Here is a 17,749-nt window from a genome sequence, read left to right on the forward strand (position 1 = left end):
GTAACAGCGGTTGTGCTTGGATGCTGTTGGGAATGTGTTTGCATGGCTTTACTCATGGCAAACACAGGGTAGATTTGGGGCTGTTTTGTGGATTCCTCTTGGGTACAGGTGGAAAGCACTTAATACCACGCTGGTCCTAATTCAAAACCCTGGTTTCTATGTAGGAATTATTTGCCGTTAAACTCCAGCTACGCAGCCTTTGGCAAGAGACATGAATCAATTTGTCCAGCTTTTCTTTTCTGTTTTGTCTCTGTGTGAAGGCTGATGGCCAGTGTGTGCCAAGGGGGCCTTTCAGACCCAATAATGCGCCCTTGTGTCTCGTAGCATGCATGGAATTTGCATAGGCTGTGCTGGGACAGGCAGGTTTCTTTTGTTGCTGGAAACAAGGAGCAAGTTCTTTTCCCTGTCTCTGCTTCCTAATGCCTCTCCAAAAGCTCTCAGCACTCATGTAAGAAATTTACTTTTTTCTATTTATTTTTGCATTAAATGTTGTTAAACGTTGTTGGACTTGTAACACTGGCTGTGCAGAGAAGTCATGTCAGTCTGATAGTTCTAGCTGACAATATTGTTTAATTTTCTTTCTCTGAATCTAGATATCTAATTGTCAGAGGGAGCAGATAATCTGTGATGCTTGATGTAACTGCTGCAAAGTATTTGCATATCTTCTCTGTGGGGAAACAAAACCGCTAGTGAATGAATAACAGTGCACGGATCATTGCAGGCAGGGTCACCGGGCCCATACACTTGCTATTAACCCTTCTCAGGATCCGTACTGCCACAGAATGAGTTGTCATGGGTTTCAGGCAAAGGGCTTGCTCCACATTGTGGGCAGAGCTGGCACTTGTTTGTGCATTGCAGCCCTGCGCAGTGAAACGCGAGTATGATCAGATCGATTGGCAATTGCTTTTTGGCAGCTGATACCAAGTTGTTGCATTTCGGTCTTGATTTATTGCAGATAACAAACTGCTGAAAAACAGGCTGGGTGGTGCTCGGAAAAATATGGCCCCATTTGGAGCCGGCAGCGTGCTTGCTAGGCCACTCCGAGCCGTGCAGCTGGGAGCCTTTAAGAGCCTTCTAAAATTTTAGATGACCTGGCAGATTGCCTTGCAGACCTCCCTCTTCTCCATCCTCTTGAAGGAGTCTTTGACATCCATGGAGAGCAATGGCAAGGGGAGAGGGTTTTGTACGGAATCTCACGATGCAGGTGTTGCTGAGTGCCTGTTTTCCCCTGATTTCAACAAGTATCCTTCTCCCTGTTGAGCCAGAGTCCCAGCTTTTATTCTCTTATACTGATCACGCATCGTGGAAATCACGCTAAGACAGTCTTTCAAGTTAAAGAGGTACAGCAGTCTTGCAGATAACTGTTGGGTTCACAGATACTGCGTGGAGGCGGGCTGGAGTTCAGGTGACTTGCCGGTATGTGCTTTGATGTCCCGCCTTTCAATAGCTGCTGTCTCTTTACATCACAACAATGAGTTTGAGATCTCTGGAGTAGTAGCTTGAACCAGTGGATGTAAGGTCCAGAGTGTTGCAGACGTTTTCGGTGGCAGGTATGCTGAGCAGTGAGCACAGATGGCCAGCGTGGTCCGAACACGGTGGCGTGGCCTCCACCCCTCAGCAGAGAGGAGAGGAAGGTCAAGGTGCTCTGGTCTTCTGTGGGAGACCCTGCTTCAGAGAGAAAGCCTTTGGTGGCCTTGGGTGTGATCGGCAGAGGACGTGCTTCCCTCTGGGTGCCACCCTGCACCCGGGGCACTGACGCGATCCCTGGTGCACGAGCACAGCGCTTCTATTACCTGCGCACTCGGCGGCTGCTGGCGCTGTTCAGGGAGAGCTCACAGCTGAGGAGGGATGTTGAAATAGTGGAAAGGAAAGTATTGTGTGAGAGCCCGAGAATGACTAAAGGGTCGGGGAATGTCACACAGTGAAAGCAGGCAGTGTGGCAAGCTGGGTGGGTAGGCAGCCTCCACCCAGAGCTCTGGAAGAACTGGCACACCAACCTTCAGGGCCAGGCTGGCGCTTTATGGCTGAGCGTGACATCAGAACAGTAGCTTGTGGCTGGAGAATGGTGACCCTAATCCTCATGTTTAAGTAAAAGAGGGACAGGAGAAGCAAGCTAGGCAACTCTAGCCTACGGCCTTGACTTCAGAAGCACGTAAGTGCTTGAAACAGTGGTGGGAAGATGGTAATGGAAGGTAGGTGGAAATTGGGATAAGCTTTAAGTGTGAACATTAAGAGCACTGATTAACCTGAGATCTCTCTATTTTTCTTTTAGACACATAGGTATAGCTTACTTAACCTCTGGCAGGGCTAAGTACGTTATAGATAACGCTTAGTAGGTTCATCCCTTTTCCCATATCACATGAGAACTATGAATTGGGGAAGGTAGGAGTCAATAGAGAATAGGGAGGTCGTGTAAAGGACGGCCAGAAGGGAGAGACAGGAACTGGATAAGCTGAAAAGAGATGTTCTAGGAGAAGAGTTACTAGGGCTTCCTCAAGGACTGATCTTTCATGGCTCATGCTAATGCTGATGAGTTCACGCTTGCTCCAGACTCAGAGTGCATAGCTGGGCAGTTACCTTAGCTGGCAAAGAGCAGTAACTAAAGAGTTGGCAGCTTGTCACTTGGGAGTGTTTGACCACATCCCTACTGTGACCCAGAACTGTGGGTCAGTGTAATTGCATGTTTATGATCTTTAAAACAAAGCGCAGGGGCGTGGGAGCTATCCATTTGTTGCTAGGAAGGCAGGGATGATGGAATGGCAGTGGGAACTGATGGGTATAAACTGGCCATGGGAAGACTTAAACTGGCATTTCAGGCCACTGGGAGTGAAATTCTGGGGCAGAATTTATGATTGAGAGTGCTAACTTACTGTAAAATATTGCATGTCATATCTGCCTGAGCTAGTAGGATGTAGGTACAGTGAAAGTTTTAGTTGGGTGTTGTCCCATGTTGCATATGCTACCATCACACTACGCAGTGCTAGTCTGAGGCTGTGTTGTACAAACAGGCCAGAAATGGTTTTGCTCCGAAGGGAAATGTAACTGTGCTGTGCTGAATGCTCACTGAAGACAGACAGTGCCGTTGGTGTAGACTGGTAGCTCCCGTGTCAGCAGATGTCTCCTTCAGGGCAGACCAGCTGGCTGTGAAAAAACAAAGCAATGAGGAGTTACTGTATTTTTTTCTCCTTCCCTTTTTACCAGTGATGCCATCTGCAATTTTGTCATTTGCAATGACTCCTCCCTCCGCAGCCAGCCGATCATCTTCAATCCTGACTTCTTTGTGGAAAAGCTGCGCCATGAAAAACCAGAGGTGTTCACTGAGCTCGTTGTCAGCAACATTACCAGGCTCATTGACTTGCCTGGGACAGAGCTGGCCCAGCTAATGGGAGAGGAGGACCCAAAGCTGCCTGGGGCAAACAGCACGGCCTCTGGATTTTTTCGTTCTCTGATGTCTCTGAAGCGCAAGGGTGAGTATGGCATGACGTCAGGTGCCCACCTTTAGAGTGATGCTGACTGTCATCATCTGTTACACACAGTTTACAAAACCTTCAGTGCAAGCCTGTTTTGAGCTTGTGTTGAATGCTTAATACTATGGGTTTGTAATCTCTGGGGATGCCACCTCCAGAAGGCAGCAGAACAGAGGCCAGGAGGTTCATCTCAGAAATGCCACTTCTAGAGTACTCTTTTTCTGGGGTTATTGCTGTGGTTTATGTCAAGTTGGCCAGCTGCTCGCTGTGCTCAGTGCAGTGCACACCACAGAGACACAGCTTTGGTCCCTGAGTGTTTCTGGTCTGGCTCTGTGAATAGCACCAAGCTGGGGAGGGGTGCTGGAACAAGCTGCAGGTTCCCCAATACACACCAGGGTGTCCTTGTCTCTCTTGTGTCTGTGGTAGTCCATGTTCTGTTTTCCTTAGCTCGTTAGCTTTCCTCACACGTGGTGGAATATCAGTAAAGGCTGGGAGCATCAGGTTCCACGAAGAACAGTAATGCCCAGGTTTTCTAGACTACTGACTTCACTCAGGGCTCCTTCAATTGCTGTCCCAGCTCTCTGGAAGGTCTGGTCTGTGCAGCTCATTAATTTGAATGCGTCTCTCACCAAATGCCCGTGCCACTCTCATCCACATCCCGATTCAGTGAGTTAGTGACAAAGCTCTGCAGGCTGACTCTGCTCAAGCCCAGGTTCACCCCTGGAAAGTTATGTATTTCTCTTTGAGACAAGCACTCAGCTGGAATTTTCTTCTGGTAAACTGACTATTCTTGTCTCCTCTTTCAAGTTCAGCTGTCTTGGTTATGAAACATCAGCTTCAGGCACTTTCTCAGAAACATGAGATTTGGTTTTGAGCACGGTTATGCTCAGATCCTCTCCTCTTCCCTGGCTGGCATGTACCACTCTGTTTTGCTCTGTGTGTGTGTCTTCTTCCACCTCTGCCCACACTCAAGGGGAGTCTGGTTTTCCTGGTAAGTTCAGTTAAACCTTCTCGCTCATCTAGACAGAAACTGCCTCCATCTGGGCACCTCCCACATCCCTCATCACCTCTGGTTTCCCAGCTAAGCTTGTTGTCTGCTGACAGAGAAGCTGTGGGTAGCTGCCTTCAGATGTTGGCAGCCTGAGGTTGAACACTTCTAATTAGTCTTCCCTTTCTTTTGAGAAATTCTGCTATTGTGAATACCTCTGAGGAGGAGCTATCACTACGTCTGAGTATGGCTTTTTATTCTGTCTACAGCCTTTATATAGTTTCTCTAAGTGTTTCTGGTTTTACTGAATCTATTCCTCCGTTGTGTTTCATAAGATCAAGCTCTGCAGCCCCACTGCTTAGGCTGGATTTTCTGGTGCTGACTTGAGCCTTCCGCTCCTGGCTCACCCAGTGAGAACCCTGGGCTGGACAGTGCTGCAGGGGAAAATCGAGTGCTGCAAATCAAGTTGTTTAGCATTCTTTGGTGAGAGTTCTTCAATATTGCCGTGACTTACCTTGCTGCTCCATAAGAACAGGCCTTCACGCTGCTTCCAAACTGCAGTTAGACTGTGCTCCTACCTCTGTTCCAGGAGAGTAGCAGGGCATCTTAAATTTAGACACTTACCACTTGAGAAATAGAAATGAGTGAATAACCAAGTTGAAACTGTTTTCTTAACATGTATGGAAACTTTCATGTTCCTGTCAAAACTTTCTAGCAGGGGCTTGTGAGCCTTCTCTAGTTAATTTTTTTAAATTATTTGTACTCTGCTGGAGCACTGCTCTTATCAGATCTGACATCTCCAGCTTACTCTCTTCCCCAAGAGCTCTGCCTTCCCCCATTCAGATTCTCCATGGCCGTGTGTCTCACTGCAGCTACAGCTAGCAGGTGTTTCCAAGTCTGCTGGCTGCGCTCCCAGGCTGCTATAGCAGTGTTTCACTGCATTGACAGGCACTGTCTGTGAACTCCTTGGCCAAATTCTGAGAAAAAGAAGTTTGTGCCTACAGAGAAAATCAGTTTCATGTACTGTGTTTCATCTTGGAGCCATCATTTGTTTTTCTTCGTGTTACAGACCAGCTAGAACAGACAGGTTTTATTTCTTCAAAGCCAGAGGCCAAGGACTATAGAGCTCAGAGCTGATCAGACTGCAGATACTTCAGGAAGCTCAATCTCATGCTGCTTAGTTTCAGAAGCAATTGTACAATAACATCTAAGCCTTCGTAACTCAGCATCCATTCTGCGAGACACGTCTTTCAAGTTTCTCTGAAAATCAAATTGTCATTCAGATATCAACTTCTGACTTCACAAGTAAATCAAATTTGTCAAGCCCTGCATGTCTCAAGAAGACCTATTTTCTTCTTCTTTCCTGGCCACTATTGATTTTATCTGTTGAATGTCTAATGAATTTAGTTTTCTTCAAGGACAAGAATCTTTTGCCAACTATTCTCTCCCTTTGCATTCAAGACTTTCACATCTTATGTGTAGATCAAAAGGTCACATCGCCCTCCTTTCTCCTGCAAGACTGAAGCATGTGCTTTATCAGAGGGAGGTCAGAAAGTCCTTGATTTAACAGGAGGTTGGAGTTCCTCCTGGCTTACCGTGTATTTCAGAAGTCCTGGAATAAAGTGGAATGTTCTTCAAGAAGAATAAATTTAGTTGCACAGGAAGGTTGCTAGAGTAGTGCGTAGGGTTAACCAGGTCTTTCCCACATGCTGTGAGCATCAGCACCACAGAAGAGTAAGATCTATAGTACCACAGACCAAAAGCTAGTAAAATCAAAATGTGCTATGATGGGGGGATAAAAAAAGCAAGGGAAAAGCTTGTGGGGGAGCTAACTTTTATCAGACCAGCCAATGCACTGCTTGGGTTGCTGGCTATCAACTGTAACAATAAGGAGGGAAATCTTCAGCCACAGAAAGCTGGGGTACAAATGCCCAGCTTGCCCTCAGAAGTGGCCCATGCTCCTGGCAGTCTAGTCATGGCGAAAGGAGTATTCTTCTTTTTAACCTGTCAGCCCTTTGAAGCCTAGGTGCACAGGCTGGACAAACCAGCTCTGTGCCTGGTTCCAGTTCTCAGTCCCAGTCAGCACGTTGCAGTATCTGGTCTCTAGCTGCAATCAAAAACTACATGCGTCTGAGGGAGGAAACGGTGCTCGGGGCTCTGGTTGCTGCCAGTAAAGCCCCTGGGAGCTGCCTGAGTTTTCTGAGGGACAGAGCACGCTGGCTGTATGTATCTGGTGGAAAAAGCTATTCTCCAGCAAGACTGCCTTTATCAGAAAACGCCGTCCTGCTGGATAACCACTGCTGTCCCTGGGAAGTCCCTCTCTGGACAAGAACAGTTTTCTGCCTTGGTTTGACAAATGTCTTTCAGTCAGATGGGCTTCTCACTTTCTCTTTCCTCCTGTGCAAGGGTCTCCTTCCTTTCAGCTCAGTTTCTTCTATCTTCTTTTGGGGCCGTAGCTGTGTTATTTACTGCAGTTCTGGAGTTCACAGCTCAGGCCTGATCTGTAACAGCCCCATGAGGTGAAAGCGAACTTCAGGAGGGGGAAGAAAAGGCCCAGTTCATTGCTTCACTACTTTCAGCGTTTGTACTTTGCTGTACTCGGGCCAGGGCAGCTGGCATGGAAGATTCACTGGAATTGGGGAATGCCAGGGATTACCCATCCCTGGAAAGAAGGCCACTGGGAGCCGGTCAGATCATGTCAGCTCTCCCCAGTCATGCTTGTTCCCCTCTCTCACAGCCTCATAGCTGCACCTCTTGCTGCTCCACTCCATGGCGAGCTACAGTGAGAATTAACCTGGACTTTGCTTCCCAGGCGTGGAGTGTGGCAGGCATGTAGGCATTCCAGGCTCTCACCTCTGCCCTTCCCACTTTGCTGTTTCCATAAGTTTTGCAGATGATATGCCTTTTAAATTGGAAGCATTGGTTCTGGTGATGCTTTCTTTTCAAGATCTAGAGTATAGCATGGTGAGATGCAGTCCCTTGTTTGGGGCTGCTTTGTGATACCTCACATCTGTGGGGTCGTTGTGACCTTCACCCTTAGCATTTTGGGGCACTGGTCTTTGCAAGCTGAGATTCTGCTCTTCAGGGACCACTCATCTCTGTGACCATTGGGTTCTGAGTTGCCTGAACACATTATCTTCTGTTCTGCAGAGAAGGGAGTGGTGTTTGGCTCACCGCTGACAGAAGAAGGCATTGCACAGGTTTCCCAGCTAATCGAGTATCTGCACAAAAGTAAGTGATGCTGTCTTGCTGTCTTCCTCTCCCAAGGGGTGTCTGTTTAGCCTGCCTCAGGTCTGTGGTGCAGAGAGAGTGAAAAGCTCTGAGCTCTCCAGCAGCAGGAGTTTGGGGCTGCGCTAGATGACTGTTTCCCAGAACTGCCTAGCAGATGTGTTAATCTCTTTCCCCCTGCGCATGGACTTTTTCTGCTGATGGGAGCTAGCTTGAATTCATGTCTCTGAATGCATTTCACTGAGGTTTGCTGTCAGGCTCTGGAAAGGGAAGAGAAATGCTTTACTAAGAAGATGGGAATCAGCCTCTGGTTAATCGGTGGCCTTTTTTCTCCCCTCTGAGCAGATCTAAGAGCAGAAGGCTTGTTTCGGGTGCCAGGCAACAGCATCAGGCAACAGATCCTAAAGGATGCTCTGAACAGTGGTACAGATATTGACCTGGACTCTGGGGAGTTTCATTCCAATGATGTGGCCACCCTGCTTAAGATGTTCCTGGGTGAATTACCAGAGCCACTGCTGACACACAAGCACTTCCATGCCCACCTCAAAATCGCAGGTGAGTGAGCAGCAAGAGGCAGCGATTGGCAGAAGAAATAGAACTAGCCTCCTGGTAATGCTCCTAGAAAGCTGGTAATGTTAGAGCTGCACACCGCACTGCGGAAGTGTAATCCTTAAAGGCAGGGTAAGGAGGAATCTTCCTGCCATCTCAGCCTAACGCTGGAAAGACTGGAGCTGAAAATCCTAAGGTATCAGACCAAGTCTGTCTAGCCCAGTTTTCTCTCTCTCCAGCAGTAAAAGTACCTACAGGAGTAGAGCCCTCATTGGTTCCCTGGGTCTCCGTCTGTTTTAAGTCTGGGGCTCTTCTGATCACGCTGTTGTTTCTATGTGCTTAGTAACTGTCATCGAACTACCTAATGTGAACTTCCTCCATCTTGTCTTCAACCCATCATGACTCTTAGCAGCTGTGTTGTCCTCTGGGAGGAACACCACAGATTAACACATCAGGTGGGGAGCTTGGGAGCCTGGAGGGAGAGAGACTGAGGGCCAAGGACTGTGCAGGAGTTCAGAGGAGATCTGCCTGTGAAAAGGGAAGGGAAACCAGTTGCAATAGGGCTGCTGTCAGGGAAGATAATGTATGTCCTTCATGTTCTGCCTTGTGATTTGGCAGACTTGATGCTGTTTGATGAGAAGGGGAATAAGACCAGCACTCCAGACAAAGAGCGCCAAATTGAAGCCCTCCAGCTGCTCTTTTTGATCCTTCCTGCTCCCAACCGCAGTCTGCTCAAACTGCTGCTGGACTTGCTCTACCAGACCGCCAAGAAGCAGGACAAGAACAAGATGTCTGCCCACAATCTTGCCCTCATGTTTGCACCCCACATCCTATGGCCCAGAAATGTGAGCAATGCCTCAGTATCTGCGGGTGCGATATGGCAAGGTAGAAAGCAGAGGTTTGGCAGGCCTACGGGGGAAGAATCAAGATGGGAAGATTAAGTATTGTTACAGTGATTTGGGGGTTGGAGGCTGGGATAATGAGAGCTTCATGACAGGGCTCCGTCCTAGTGTTCAGTCCAGACCTGCCATAGGTCTCATTTGCAACTGATGCTTCATCTTTGCCAGTAAAATCGAAAGCACAGCACAGTCCTGCTTCTTTTAAGAATGACAACTCCAGACAAACCTCGCAGATCTCTCTGCGAGTTTTCCGGTACTGCTGTTGAATTTTTTGGCCTCAGAATTGTCTAGTTCTCCTCTCAGAGCAGCTTTGGCTCCACGAGCTCTGCTTGTTGATGTGCCATGAGCCCTGTCTGCCAGTCTTCTCGGAGCAGCTCTCCTGCTGAGGCACTGTGTGAGCTTATGTCCCAGAGACAGCAAGGGCAGCAGAGACCCTTCCTCCTCCCCTTCTAACTGCTGTGCCTTTGGCTGTGTCCCATTGCCAGGTAACAGCAAATGACCTTCAGGAGAATATCACAAAGCTGAACAATGGAGTGACCTTCATGATCAAACACTCTCAGAAACTCTTCAAGGTAAGTGCACTTTGGGGTCTTGTTCTCCTTGGCCCTTCAGCAAGAGACCGAATGCCCCTGGTCCAGACAGATCCCAGGAGTCAAGTGTGTATTCTGGGTGCTTTCTTCTGCAGTAGGAGAAGGAGGATTTCCACAAGAAACCGTTCCTTTAGTGGCTAGGGAGAAGGCCTTTGCTGGGCAGGCAGCCCAGGAGGAGGAGGAAGGTCCTGGAGAGGTGACTTGGTGCCTGGACAGGTCAGAAGCGCGGTGCAGTGTAACACCACCCTCTGCTGGACACCAGCACCCGCTGCCCAGTGGGGAAACCTGGTTCCTGGGGCAGGTAGCAACTGGGCTCACCTCGGGCTCTGGCAGGGCGTGGAAACTGAATGGGCTTGTCCTGCACGAGTGCTGCCAAGAGCTGAATCCCTAATATGGTGACTCGTTGTCTTGTGAACTTCCGCAAGTGGTGGTCAGCCCACCGCTGTTACAGACACAGCCTACAGTCTGGGGCCTCCGTCTAGCTCAGAGCGGGGTGCTGTGGTAGGACAGTCAGGATTGGGAGGTTTTCTGCAGGTTCCTCCAAGGAAGTGTTTCTTCAACAGGCAGTCTCTTGTCTTTTCAGCACCTTCCTGGTCACTGTTGGCGTGCAAAGAGTTGTCCTTTGGGAAGTTCCCTTTCTGCCCTCTTTGCCAGGCCCCTGTTAGGCCAGCTAAGAGCTGGGGGAATTGCTTGGAGGAAGTTCCTGCCTTACTTTGTGTACGCTTGTGCTGGCTGCCTGCATCAAAAGGAAACTGTGAGCAGGGACTGCACTGAGGACATGAAATCCCAGTGCTTTGTCTGCTGTAAATGGCTGAGTCTGCGTGGAAGTGGCTTGTGTGGTTTGGTTGAAGAGCAGCTCTTGCTGGGCCACTCGCGTGCCGGGGCCAAACATACAAAATGTGCATGTGGTCTTTTCTCTGCTCATCCTCACAGGCTCCAGCATACATCCGGGAGTGCGCCAGGCTGCACTATCTGGGATCCAGAGCCCACACATCAAAGGTAAGGCCAGCAAATGTGCCTGCCCTCTGAAAGGGCAGAGGCTGTGATACTGTGAAGGGATCCCTGTGAGCAAAAGAAGCCAAAACCAAACCAAGTCGTGAAAGAGGATCTGTTTGAGAGCAGCAGTGAGGGGACCATATGGTGTGGTAGTGCAGGCAGCTGCATTAGGGAAATCGGGCAGAGTTGAAGCATCTGTTAATCAAAAGCGCAGGGAAAGCCACCAGCCGCTGTGTAGCAGCAAACCTGTTCCCTGTGCCCAGTACATGCAGCACCTGCTCTTTCATAGAGTTCTGCCTTCCAAACAGATGCACGTGCCTGCTGCCATGGCCAGGCTGCTTGGAAGAGGGACCAGGATAAAGGCTACTTGCTGCCACTGGGACAAGATTTGCCCTTGTCTTGCCAGCAAATGCTTCCCTGCCTCACACGGCTGCAGGAGAGGGAAGAGGCATCGCAAGGAGCTGCACTGACCCTTGTGAAGCCTGGAAGGGCTTCTGCAGCTGGCATCCAGGAAGGGAGGGAAGAAGCAATGGGGTCACCTTTGTATTGCTGTCACCTCTTCCTGGCACAGGGCCTGCTAGCGCAGTGCTGCTGCAGAGGGGTAGGGAAAACACAGCCCTGTGTGTTCACTGGGGCTGAGGCAGCTCACGAGACTTTCCAGCCTGGCTCAGATGGGTGGCTCATTTGGATTAAAGCATGGCAAGCGACTGCTGTCTCCACCTTCCCAGGACGACCTGGATTTGCTGACGTCTCCTGGCTCCAAGGAGCTGCAGCCCCTCAAGTCTCAGAAGCGAAGCCGGCTGGACACTTGCCATCAGGAGGAGACCCAGCAGTGCACAGAGGAGGCACTGAGAGAGCTCTTCCGCCATGTCCACAACATGCCTGACTCTGCAAAGAAGAAGAGGCTTATCCGGCAGGTAGTGTGGGGCGGAAAGATACCTTTGGGGTGTGCTTGTCAGCACAATCCTGGGCACAGGGCTAAAGGCAAGGCCTTCTTGAGAGCTGCTCCTAATCCTGGGCAGTCTGGGGAGAGTGGGCTTTTGGGTTGTGTATGTAAGAAGGCATAGGAGCAGGCCACCTATCCCAAATGTGACTGACCATGAAGCTTGCTGCACCAAGCTGTGCTTTGAGCTCTCTGTTTTCTGAGCCAGGGACTTGCCAGCCAGCAGTTCTGTCGTCCTGATCACGGCCTTGTTGAGCTTCCTCCCTCAGAAAGGGAAAAATCTTGTCTCCTCTTGCCTGTGGGGAGTGGACAAACTGGTCTCCTCTCAGTCTGGTGAGCATTCCCAGCCAACCTGCTGCTCGAAAGAGACTGGTCAATATGGTCAGCACCAGTCCTGGCTGCCAGCCTCCAGCTGCTGCCCAACCCCCTCTCCGCTCCAGCACCTGCTGCTTTTGGCTAGTCTGGTAGTCAGCACAAAGCAGCCTCACACCCAAGCTCCCTGTAATCTTGGGTGAGAGATGTGGCCTCTGCTTTCTCCTCCCTGCAGCTCTGAGTGGCTCCTCCCTCCCTTTTAGGGTGCGGAACAGACAAACTGAGTTCGAGGCAGAGGACAGCAGGTAGAGCAGCACACAGCAACAAGGGACTGATGTGCGTGGAACAGTAACTGTGCTGACATACTGCCCTCACATTTCCTCCTAGTTTAATAAGCATCCTGCGGCTCTCACTCCTGGCTCTGAGGTACCCACATCCCCAGCACCACGACGCACCCGCTCACGCTCCTTCAGCGGTCTCATTAAGGTAAAGTCAGCCTCTGCCCCATGCTCTCTGCTGTGACTTTCTGGTGTTGCTCTCTGCTTCTGCCTTGCCCTGGCTTGAATGAAGCCCTCAAAGGGTAGGGACTGTTCAAAGTATTGGCTGCCAAAGAGCACAGATCCACTGGGGACCGAAAAGGAAGCGCAGTGACAATAAGCCTTGTTAGTGTTGAGTGTAATTATCTATGCAACACATGGCTGTAGGATTTATGCATCTTTCTGAAGGACTGGTTGCTTCCTGAGATAAGATGAGGACTGACAGGTAGCTGTTCACTCCAGGGGGAACTCCTGACAGGGGGAGGACAGCACATCATCCTTTTCTTCCATGTTAGCATACTGCAGGCTGCCCCATGGCAGTATGTTCCTGCTTCTGACAGGCTGGACTCCTGGCCAAGCCTCAGGTTAGCTCCCAAACTCTTCACAATCAGGCAGGCTCGGCCTAGTGGCATGGGATTTCAGGCAGTTCTACTTTGCAATCTTTGTCCCAGCTTGGCTTCCTTTTTTCTTTCCTAGCATCCAACTGCTTACCAGCAATGCGTCCTGCTCCTTCCCTTTCTTTTTCACTTTGCACTCTAAGCACTAGCCAACAGGCCTCTCTTCTTACGGCAGCGCAAAGTTTTGGGAACCCCAGTTATCCTGGAGAGGAAGAGCAGGGATGTCACACCAGAGCCTGAGCGAGTCAGCAAAGAGAATGTCCACCTGGTAAGAGCTGTTCCCAGCACCGCTGAAACTGCTGATGGGGGAGTGGGTGAGCGAGGTTTCATTTCAGTGAGCCTTGCGGGGCTGCTTGCTGTTCTCTGCCCAAGAGAAGGCTTCCAAGTTTCTTCTGTGTGATCAAAGGGGGCTGCTGTGAGGAGAACAGAGCAGATGGCAAGGGCAGCATTGGGATAGGGGTGGCAGCACTGGGCTTGTCCCTCTGGCTGTGTTCCTGCCCTGGAGCGTTGGCTCTCTCCCATCATCTTCCACAAATTGTACAGATCCTGCTGCCTGTGGGTAGTAGAGCTGTCCCATGGCCCAAACCAGGAGTGGATTTGGGTGATAGCTGCATTCTGGTGATACAGGCTGCTCCCAGGGAAGTCTGTGGATGCCACTTTATTCCCCAGCTCTGTACTTCTATTCCCCTCTCTTATCTAGTTACAGAAATGTGGATCTCCAGCTCACACGTCCCAAATGAAGATGAAGTCTTTGGAGGGTCGGAAGGAGGTGAGACACACCCCACTGTTCTCCTTCCTGGGCTCTGACATCTGCCAAGGTAATGGCATGCACGCAAGGCTCTGTGACAGCTGCTGTCCCCTGGCCTGTAGCAGCCTGCTCTATGCTGAGCTGCGGACAGCTGGCATGCTGGAAGCTGGGCCTCGAAGGGCTTCACCCAAGCAGGTGTGAACAGCCCTTGTACCTGTGAGCTGGCAGGCTGGCTGTCACAGGAAGCAGCGGGAAGCTGGCAGCACAGGGTAGTGCTAACAGCCAGTCAGGTTGACAGCGGGACAAGAGATTGGGGCAGCCCAAGATTGACTGCTGCGTTTTGTCCCTGTCTGCTCATTGCCTCTTGCTTTAGTAAAAGTTGTGGGAGGCAGACTCCAGGGGGAACTCCTGACAAGGGGAGGACAGCACGTCAGCCTTTTCTTGCATGGTATTCTGCGTCTCAAGCATTCAATTGCTCTGATTCTCTGCTCCAGGAATCCTGTAGACGTATGCGAGCCCGCCTGCTTTCCAAGGATTCGTCATCCCTCTGAGCCTCCTCAAGGCACCAACGCATGGGTGGGGAATGCCTGGCCTTGCAAGCTGTGAATAACGTACTGTGCTGAGTGGGGGGTGCTGCAGGCTCACGGCAACCCTCACCAACACAGCAGCACTCCTGAAACCGGACCTTTGCAGAGATGCAGGGACTTGTTTCTTTCTGTACATAAATTATATTTCATTCTACTACGGGGCAAACCACTATCTAACCAAAACCTGTGCAGCATGTCTGACCTGCTGGCTCTGGGAAGAGCTGGAGTGCTTGCTTACACAGGATGCTCTGTGCGTTACGGAGCCCTGTGTGCACTCCCAGCTTTCTCTGTGGTGTTGCTAGGTGGTATTTTTCTGCTCTTCTGTTCTGGGATTTTAATGCATTGGCTTGTTTTTACCCTGTCCCCTCCCTTAGCAGTGAGAACAATGGACTCCAACCTTTACCTGCATCCTGACAGCTAACCTTACCTCCTCCAGCGCCATGCCTTCCTCTGCTTCCTCTGGGCTCCATTTTGCCCTGCTGTCCCCAAAGGGCTGGAGTGCACAAATGGTGCAGAGCACAGGATGGGCCTGGGAGGAGAGGCTCTGGGTACCATCATTGCAAGAGGGGCCAAGGGAAAGCAGCTTCCCCAGTAAACGCATCCCTCTCTTTCAGCTTGAGCTGGAAGCAGCCCTTGCTCACTGCCTTTGTGTTTCTGTGGCACAGTGTTGCTGCTGGGTTCTGCCTGTCATGCAAGGAGCATCTGTTTTGTGTTTGCCCAGGGAGGCTAAGCTGAGCAGGGCAGGAGGCTGGCAAGGGCTTTCTGGGGCAGGACAGCTCAGCCTTTGGAAGCTGGAGTGTTTGGAATAGGCACAGTCTTGTGGTCCTTTGTGCAGCACAGGAGCAGCCTGAGAGGTGAGAGGGCTCTGGCCATTAGTGTTCTGCTGCAAATGGTGCCAAAGGCTTTGGGTCAAGCTAAAGGATGGCTGGTCAGGCAACAGGCTGGTTAGTCATTAAACTGCCAAAAAGGGCTGGAGCTGGGTTAAACACTTCGGCCTGAGCTGTGGAGACGAGATGAAACCATCTAGATATGGGATAAACCCCCACCACAGCTGGCTGGTGTCAGCTGTCTTGTTAAGCTAAAGTGCTCCAATAAGCCAATTTTGCCAAGTACCTGTCTGCAAGCACTCTGAGGTAGGAAACACACAGGGTCACTACTGTGAAATAAAGATTTAATCAGCTAGAGAACCATCTAAACACTTCTGAGCCCTTCCTAGTGAAGCAAATAATCTCTGGAATCCAATTATAACTGTCTTCTAATCTTTAAGAACCAGCAGCCAGCAGGAGTTCGAGTTCTGTCTTGACAGCTTTCTGAGACAACTGGTGGCAGGAGGTGTGAATATCGGGATGTGGGCAGCCACAACTGGCTTGACCTGTCAAAACAGGGCATCAGAGCCCTCTGCAGCTTAGCTGGAATTTCTCACTTTATTTTACTGTGATTTTTCTTTTTTGAGATACAAAGCTATGTGCCTTGTGCTGCTTTGTCCAAAGGGATGTTCCTTGTACTTTTATTGGGCTGCCTGTCTTCAGTGTGACCCTGAATTGGAGGAGCTGCCTTGAATATGTGGAAGGTGGTGGGACTGTAGATGTGTGAGTTGGGTGTTAGGAGCCTCTGTCACAGCTAAGAGTGAGCTCTGGCTCTTTAGGGACCAAGAGTGCTGTGAGGAAGGGCAGAGGCTGTTTGCCGTGGTACTAGTACGTGCTTTTTGGATGTGCCTGTAATTGTTCCCTCCAGAGGCTGAAGCTGTCTATGTGCTCTTCTGTGAAAGGCCCCGTCTGTTTTGCTGGCTGCACTTCTACCCTGCCCCTGTAGCCTGCTGTTCGGGGAGACCTGGGGATCTCAGCTTTGCCTCTGAACAGAGATGAGGCAGAGCCAAAGGCTGAGCAGAAGAGCAGGGAGAGCTGGCTCTGGTCCTGCTACCTCTGCTCTTACATTGAGGGCAGTTGCTGGGTGAAGCATTTGTTTATCCCATCCCTCCTCTCCCCATGGCCCCTCGCTTACTTCGTTGTATATCTCTGTATGGGTGTCTGCTTGGCAAGGGAATCTTGTTCCTAAGACTAAACACGCTGCTCCTGCACAGATGAGGAACGTGCTTCTCTCTACTGTCTCCTCCTTACTGATGGCTCTAGCTCAGGGGCTCTGCCTGGCTTCTGGCACTGCTGAGGTTTGCTTAGACCTAAGAAAAATTATTCTGCATGCCTCCCGTATCTTCCCTGCCAAAGGAGTGGGTGCAATCTCCAGACAGAGCAGTCCCAGGAGGGGTTCAGTGCTCTGGGCTTTAGCCCCTGGTGCTGTCCTCCCTCTGCTGAGGATGGTGGTGGCTAACAGATTCGGCCTCTAGGACCCTTGGCTGTTGCAGTCTCAATGTCTTCACACGGTCTCAGGCACCAGGGAGTTTTAGTCTTGCTTGGATGTGTCTCGTTTGTTGGCCCTGTGCAATGATTTGCAAGGATGCTTCCTCCCAGAGCAGCCACTAACTGTCCCCAGAGCTTCCAAAGTATTGTTAATCTTTGTCCTTATTTATATATGCTATGTATGTACTGTTCCAGGCTGCTGCCTTTCTGTGTCTTCATGTGAAAACCCCGTATTAAATGCTTTTATTTTTAGTGGGTTTGCTCAGTGGCTTAAGCAGTTTCATTGGGGCGGTGAGAACTTGGTGGTACATACACCTTCATAAGGATTGAAGGGTCTGCTCAGAACCCCAGAGCTCCTACCCTGAAGCGTTGGGGGTTCCTGGTGAGGCACCACCCGCTTTGCAAGGACGGCACTGGCCTCCCCTGGCGCTAGGGTTTGTTCCCTCTCTGGGATCCTAGTGTGATGCAGGGTGCCCAGACAGGCTGTCTTTCCCCCGAAGGTATGAAGTTGGACCTCTTCTTTTCCTGTCTTCCCCCTGCTGTCATCCAGGGTGATGGGAAATCAGGTTTACAAAGAACACTTTATATAAATAATGGATCAAATGAATACATTTTTCTCTGTAGAACCATTCTTCTCTTGCCACTCTTGGCTGCCGAGGGAGGATGGCTTCTGCTTGCATTTTCTTTTCCTCCCTCTTAATAATGGCGTTTCAGATTTTATGCAGATTATTCCTCTGTGAAGTTCTTCCACGTTTGAAATGCCCTGGGCTTGCCTGCCGTGGCTCAGACGCTCATTAACATCCTCGCCATGCAATTGAAAAACAAGCCGGAGAAGCAAGCGATGCTGTACGTTAGAAACTAGTGCTGCCCTCCTGCAGGGCAAACTTCAAGCAGCCCCCGTTCTCCTCCGGGGCTGCAGTTGGGTGCCACAGGACTGGTGTGTCCCACCTCTCCAGCGCTTGGGGAGCGGGAGGAGACAGGTCTCTGCGCACTTGAAAGCGGGCATAGGAGTCCAGAGAGACATCGCTCCTCTTGAAGGTGTTGAACAAAGGAGTGCAAAAACTCACAACAGCTATTTTGAATACCGCCAACCCAAATACCGCCTCCCTGCTAAGCTGTGATTCGAAGTGGCAGGTTTTGATGGCTTTCATAAG

At 50.3% G+C, this 17,749-nt stretch overlaps 1 protein-coding gene across 1 annotated transcript; it reads left to right on the plus strand.

Moving 5' to 3' along the window:
* The first annotated feature begins 419 nt into the window (after positions 1 to 419).
* On the plus strand, positions 420 to 14,314 carry ARHGAP19 (Rho GTPase activating protein 19). Its single transcript, XM_010133891.1, has 12 exons — positions 420 to 448; positions 3,202 to 3,467; positions 7,606 to 7,686; positions 8,029 to 8,238; positions 8,851 to 9,077; positions 9,617 to 9,703; positions 10,655 to 10,720; positions 11,446 to 11,634; positions 12,360 to 12,458; positions 13,082 to 13,174; positions 13,607 to 13,675; positions 14,149 to 14,314. Exons 1-12 carry the CDS (start codon positions 420 to 422, stop codon positions 14,203 to 14,205), a joined length of 1,473 nt encoding a protein of 490 aa, XP_010132193.1. The 3' UTR covers positions 14,206 to 14,314.
* The last annotated feature ends 3,435 nt before the right edge of the window (positions 14,315 to 17,749 follow it).

The sequence above is a fragment of the Buceros rhinoceros genome, unplaced genomic scaffold (assembly GCF_000710305.1).
Source record: "Buceros rhinoceros silvestris isolate BGI_N320 unplaced genomic scaffold, ASM71030v1 scaffold28673, whole genome shotgun sequence".
In the NCBI taxonomy this organism is placed as follows: Eukaryota; Metazoa; Chordata; class Aves; order Bucerotiformes; family Bucerotidae; genus Buceros; species Buceros rhinoceros.

Coding starts and splice junctions, on each gene's coding strand:
- ARHGAP19 (XM_010133891.1), top strand. CDS start 420: ATGCCTCTCCAAAAGCTCTCAGCACTCAT. Junction 9,704..10,654: donor ACTCTCAGAAACTCTTCAAG/GTAAGTGCACTT, acceptor TCATCCTCACAG/GCTCCAGCATACATCCGGGA. Junction 12,459..13,081: donor CCTTCAGCGGTCTCATTAAG/GTAAAGTCAGCC, acceptor TTCTTACGGCAG/CGCAAAGTTTTGGGAACCCC.